This window comes from Myxocyprinus asiaticus, chromosome 16, assembly GCF_019703515.2.
Source record: "Myxocyprinus asiaticus isolate MX2 ecotype Aquarium Trade chromosome 16, UBuf_Myxa_2, whole genome shotgun sequence".
Classification (NCBI taxonomy): Eukaryota; Metazoa; Chordata; class Actinopteri; order Cypriniformes; family Catostomidae; genus Myxocyprinus; species Myxocyprinus asiaticus.
The window spans coordinates 13,619,273-13,625,272 of NC_059359.1; the positions used below are offsets into that span (position 1 = coordinate 13,619,273).

A 6,000-nucleotide genomic window follows, 5' to 3' on the forward strand; every position below is an offset into this window, starting at 1 on the left:
CACCTGCCTAATACCACAATACCACCTGCCTAATATTATGTAGGTCCCCCTCGTGCTGCCAAAATAGTATTCTGAGATGCTATTTTTTTTCACCACAATTGTACAGAGTGGTTATCTGAGTTACCTTAGTCTTTTTCAGTTCGAACCAGTCTGGCCATTCTCTGTTGACCTCTTTCATCAACAAGGCATTTCCATCCACAGAACTGCCGCTCACTGGATGTTTTTTGTTTTTGGCACTATTCGCAGTAAATTCTAGAGACTGAAAATCCCAGGAGATCAAACCAGCCCATCTGGCACCAACAATCATCAATGCGATAATCTAATCAGCCAACTTTTGGACCTTCAAAGTTCTGGCCACCATTCACTTGCATTGTATGGACCTACAGAGCTGAGATATTTTTATAAAAATCTTTGTTTGTGTTCTGCAGAAGAAACAAAGTCATACACATCTGGATGGAATGAGGGTGAGGAAATGATGAGAGAATTTTAATTTTAATTTTTGAGTGAACAATCCCTTTAAGCTTATTAGAATGCCTGTGATATTAAGAGGCAAGGTTCACCCCACCATCCTTTGCAGAATAGATGGTAGTTTTTCTTTTTGTTTCTCTCTGCTCATCATCCTTCATTTGTCTGTTTTTCATTTCCTGGAATGTGGTGATTTTGAAACAGATGACTCAAACACTTTTTAAACACTTTTTAAACACTTTTTGTGACTATTTATTGGAAAGGCAAAATCAGTGGGTGGAAAGGGAAGGGATACTGTTGTGTATATATAGGCGGGTGAATGTGCATGTATGATATGCATGTTTACCAACCAATGGATTGTAAAGAATGTTTTTTTTTTTTTTTAATCAATGCCTATTATATGGGAAATTGTCTGGTTTGATTTTCAAGGTCATGACCTCGTCTCTTTTTCGTCCTGTGATTTTTGCAGTTCTCATATTTTCTCTCATACTTCTCTTTGATTTTGACAGAAATAGCACAGTGCTGAACTCCAAGGTGATCTCTGTGACAATCAAACCCACCCCAAGCTCCCTCTCAACTCCACTAGAGGTTGAGTTCTCCCACCTATACAATGTAAGTCAGCCTGGCATTTAAACTGACCTGAACAGGGATATGTTTACAGTCGCATTCCAATATTATTTAAATCATGACTACAAAACTGTTTCACTCTGACACATTGATGTTAATTCATAAAGACAACACCATCTGATTGTTTTATTCATATAAATATTTGCCAGGCACAATTGCAAGTTGTTACATCCTTCCCTCTCTCTCACCCTCCGACTCTCTCCACAGGGTACCACAAACCAAACCTGCATTTCCTGGGATGAGAATGACAGGTGAGAACCTGTTTATTGACTTAAAAATGTTTTTGCTGTCTGCTGAGCTTTTAAGATGAATCTTGAGTCACACAGTGACACAGTAGGGTGTTTTTTCAGGTGTAAGGCTATTGAAGGAGAATGTATGATATGTTGTTAAAGCATTTGTGACAACATACTGTATAATGTTAAAACATTGATGAAACGTCAGTAACAGAGGATGCCAGGATGCTAAACACTGCAGATACTGCTGCATGGATCTTGATGTGACCCAGCACTGGCTCCACTCAGACAATGAGTTGAGGAGTTGAGACTACATGAATACTTTTTATGGTGTTGATGTAGCACTGATGAAACTGTGCTTTGCATGGGATGTGATAGGGAGAGTAAATGTTAAAATTAAGTGTTATTTTATGGGTTTTTGAGCAAAATGAATATAATGGAGGATATTTGTTTAATATTTTAAGTTGGGATTTAGAAGAGTTTCTGTTATGTTGGACTTTTGGGGGTAACTATTAAGGTGAAGAGTGGAGCCTGAACTAATGATGAAGACAGGTAGATGACACACATGAAATCAATGTGCTAATCATAGCACAGTCACTAAACTACACTCTGTAGTGCTTTCAACCAACATGTATTTAGCATGCTAACATTCACTTTCACTAGTTAGTTCATAAAGGTATAAAAGAGCTTTGTTGAGTTACATTGACACGTTTAATTTTGTTGGGTTTACCCAATTCAACTAGGTTCTTTCTACACAAAGGGTTTGTGTTGAGATTACATGGTAATTTTAAGTAAAAAAAAAATAAAAATAAAAAATAAAAAAGAATTTCAAACACGTGGAACCACTGTCCACGATTGAATCAAGTTCAGCCAAAGAGCTATTTTTTGAGTGTACAGTATACACATAAGCAGCAATTTGGTGTTTCTCCAACTTACTATAGGGCACTTTTATGTTCCAGGGGTTGATCTTTATTAAAATAAACAGATTTGTTTTTATTTTATATATATATATATATACTGTATATATTAAGATCTTATTAAAACTGTCTTGAAAAATATTTTCCCATGACTTCATCATTTTTGTTTGCTTTTTTCAGATGCTTCTTAAATATATATATATATATATATATATATATATATATATATATATATATATATATATATATATATATATATATATATTTATTTATTTATTTATTTATTTTTTTGTAATCTTAAAATATAAAGGTTCATCATAAAAATATGAATGATTAATTTTTCAAACAATTATAATTGAAACAAAGATTGAGACCATTCTAATATGTTGTGTGGAAATTATTTATATCAGTTTTTACCAAAATTTAAACTATTCTTCATTTAAGCGTCATTCCCATTCAACCAACAAGTTTTATCAAACGTTAGTATACTTGGTCACAAAGATGATAACAGTGTCAGTAAAGAGCATGCTTGAGATGAAATATGAGACATGAAACAAACAAACAAAAAATGTACTGTAGGTAAATATCACTTGAACAGAATGCTGTTTTTGTGTGTAATTTCCAATCAAGCTTTAATTTTGTAAAATTATGCTAGTTAAAAAATATTACTTAATTGTATGTATTTACGGTAACTTAAATGTTAGCTTTAAAATTAGTCTTAGTGAGACAGATAAGTTCCAAAAATATAATTTACATCACTGTCATTACCATCAAAGAATGCAATTAAATTCACCACATAATTTGAGATGTGATGGAAATGACACTTTGCTGGAAATTTTTATGACATTCAGAAAAAAAGGTTAACATAAATGACAAAATTATCCTGTGATATATTGGACATTATTTTTACACAAATTAATTTAACAAGTAGGAGTGTAAAAAAATAAAAATAAAATAAAAGTGTTTTAAAGGAGTTTATTTGATTAAAAGTCCATAGAGTCAAAAGTGCCCATCGTTATGCTCTTGCATTTTAAACAGAGAAGAGAAACAAACCTGGATAGAGAAATAAACAGTTAGAAAGAGAGAGAAAAAGAGTGACAGAAAGACATGTGCTTATGCACATGTTTTTAAACTGAGAATAACTATACTGTGCCCATAGCACTTAATACAGTGTGGGTGGAACATTTGCATTTAGATGGATACATACAGTATAGATAATATGGGACATTAAAAAAAAGTTTTATGTATTTTTCCTGGAGGGGACAAAGAGTAAGAAAAAAAAAATCTAATAAAAAAACTGGGTTTTTGCATTTTTTGAAGAAAGTGGGAGTGGTGCTTGCCTATTCCAAACTTGCTGTGGTGCTAGGGCATGACTCGTTGCCAGGGCATTGCTATGTAGTTGCAAGGTGTTCTTAGTGTTTTTTTGTTTTTGTTTTTTGTGACTCTGTTGCTAGGGTGTTTTGTGTGATTGCTTGAGTGTTTCTACGAGGTTGCTAGGGTGATCTGGGTGGTTAGTAGGATGCTTACCGATCTATACTATCTAATACATGTGAAAAATTCCCTAGAAATCCTTTAATGTCTATGGAAGTTTTTTTTATAAATCTGCATCTGGTGAAAGGTCAAAGTCTAATCTGAAATGTACAAATCTGAAAGTCCAGTCGCTTAGAAAACGTAATAGCACAACTCTCCTCAATAAGCCACATGAATTGAGGTATCGTTCATGTCCATAACTTAAACCAAGCTTAATACTTGGGGTTAGGGGTTGCTGAAACCCCTAAACCTTAGTATGAGCAATAATAAATGCTTGTCTTGGCAAGCAGCACTAATAACGAAAGAATAAGAAACGTTGATGCAGAGAAATAAGAAGACAAGGAGAGACAAGGAGACTGGTGACAGAGTGGAAGAAGGAATTAGAAAGGAGTCAGATAAAGGGAGCGACAGAGAGAGGGTGAGAGACGGAAAGAGGACAGTGAAATTTAATCTGCCTGCATTGAGCGAAAAGGGAAACGGGGGATGGTGTGTGTTCAGCGCAAAATTTAAATCCATCTTGGACAGCAGCTGTGATTAATGAGTTCATATTTGGGAGAGAAATTGGAATATGAGGAGGCGTCCTTGTCACTGACTTTCTTTTATTTAACAGCTTTAAGAAGTGTGGGCTTACTGTTGACTCACACCTCAATCACAAGCCAGCAACACAAGCCGACATGTTGCCAATCACTTTCCTGCCAGTTCATACATGATCCTTCTCATTCACGTCTGTGCTTAAGACATTTTGAATATTCATATATTCAAAATTGACATGGCGGTTATATTTTTTTTGCATTTGTTTACATGACGCAGACTTGGCTTGTTTTCTCGCTGGCGTCTTTCTCACGCCTCTGGACTTGGCATGTTCTCCTCAAACACACACACACTCTCTATGGCTGGACTGCAATCCCAGTGATCCAATTACACAGCCGCGCTGTGCTGTCTTTATATTTGTGTGGTCGACACAAATTCTTAATCGTATCACGCACAGTGTCTGTGCAGTGGGTGATAATATATCGGGTTTCAGGTTTATGTGCTAATGTTAACACTGAGCCCTCCCTTGGGGCTGCATCATGCTGTGCTTCCAGTGCTATACACTTTGGCCCTCAGCACTCTTTCTAGCCCCGGTGCATTACGGGTAACCCAGGCTGAGACACTGCAGAGCTCTATTGAACAGTGGGTTTGGATTGGTGCCGGTTAGCCCTAGGTTTGTGTGGAAAACAGCAGTGTGTGTGTGTATTTTGTAAGTATATTGACTCCATATTGCAGCTGCTTGAAGGGGATGCTACATGATTGATGATTTGCTTTTAGGATCAGTTGAGCGTGGAGCGGGTATGTTTGCATTTCCATATGACTTTCATATCACTTTCATTGATGTCATTATGAGGTCTTTGTTACAATTATTTGAGCATCATATCAGACACAGACGAATCACACTGTCAGGAGGGGTCCCCATCAAGATGATGAGATTCAAATTGGTGTAGGTGGTGGAATGGACTAATTACAGACTGGCTTTGGGCAACAGCAAAATGGATTCCCTAACAGGTTTTTTTTTTCTTTTTTTTTTATATTCATGAAATTCATAAGCTGTTGTTTTCATCTGCTTTATTGCAAATGTACTTGGAAGCATAACAAAGAGTCTAAATTTGGTTCTGCAAGATTACAAAAATTAATTTAGCTTTGGGGTCTGCTGCAGAGTTATGAAAACTATAAACAGACATAGCTTGAGCATAAAATGGCTAATGTATTGTTTTAGTGTTTAGGCTGTGGCAATGCAGTCTTAACACCCACTCTTCAGTTTAAGATTATAATATTTAATGATATGAACATATTATGATATGAAAGTCGAATGTAACTTTAACCAATAAAAAAACAAACAACAACAACAAAAAAACTTTAGAACGTTATTCAGGGAAAAGGATTAATTTGTGATGTAAAAGGTCAGATCCCAGTCAGACGGGACCTGATACAGAAAAGGTATTCATTCAGGTCTGCATGGTGTACTTATAAAATACTTATTTTATGTTCAGGATAGTCTGTTAGATATGGGTATGATGACAACCCTTATGACTCTGTTATTAATTTTCCACATGCTGTGCTCCAAATCTCAGTGGCCCTGTGTAATATCAGTCCACTGCACTTCTTCACAACACTTTATAAACTTACAAAGTTTTGACAGGTGAATAGAGACTGTGCTTTACTTCTGTTGCAAACCTGGCTGCAGGCTAAAA

The 6,000-nt window shown here is 35.7% G+C and overlaps 1 protein-coding gene across 9 annotated transcripts in view; it reads left to right on the plus strand.

The window, feature by feature from the left end:
- Nucleotides 1-6,000, plus strand: part of adgrb1a (adhesion G protein-coupled receptor B1a) — a 136,028-nt gene that overhangs the window by 97,315 nt on the left and 32,713 nt on the right. For all 9 annotated transcript variants that reach the window (XM_051721289.1, XM_051721283.1, XM_051721287.1 and 6 more), the window contains 2 exons: nucleotides 975-1,077; nucleotides 1,300-1,343. In XM_051721289.1, coding sequence (XP_051577249.1) covers nucleotides 975-1,077; nucleotides 1,300-1,343 — 147 coding nt within the window. The remainder of the gene's footprint in view (nucleotides 1-974; nucleotides 1,078-1,299; nucleotides 1,344-6,000) is intronic.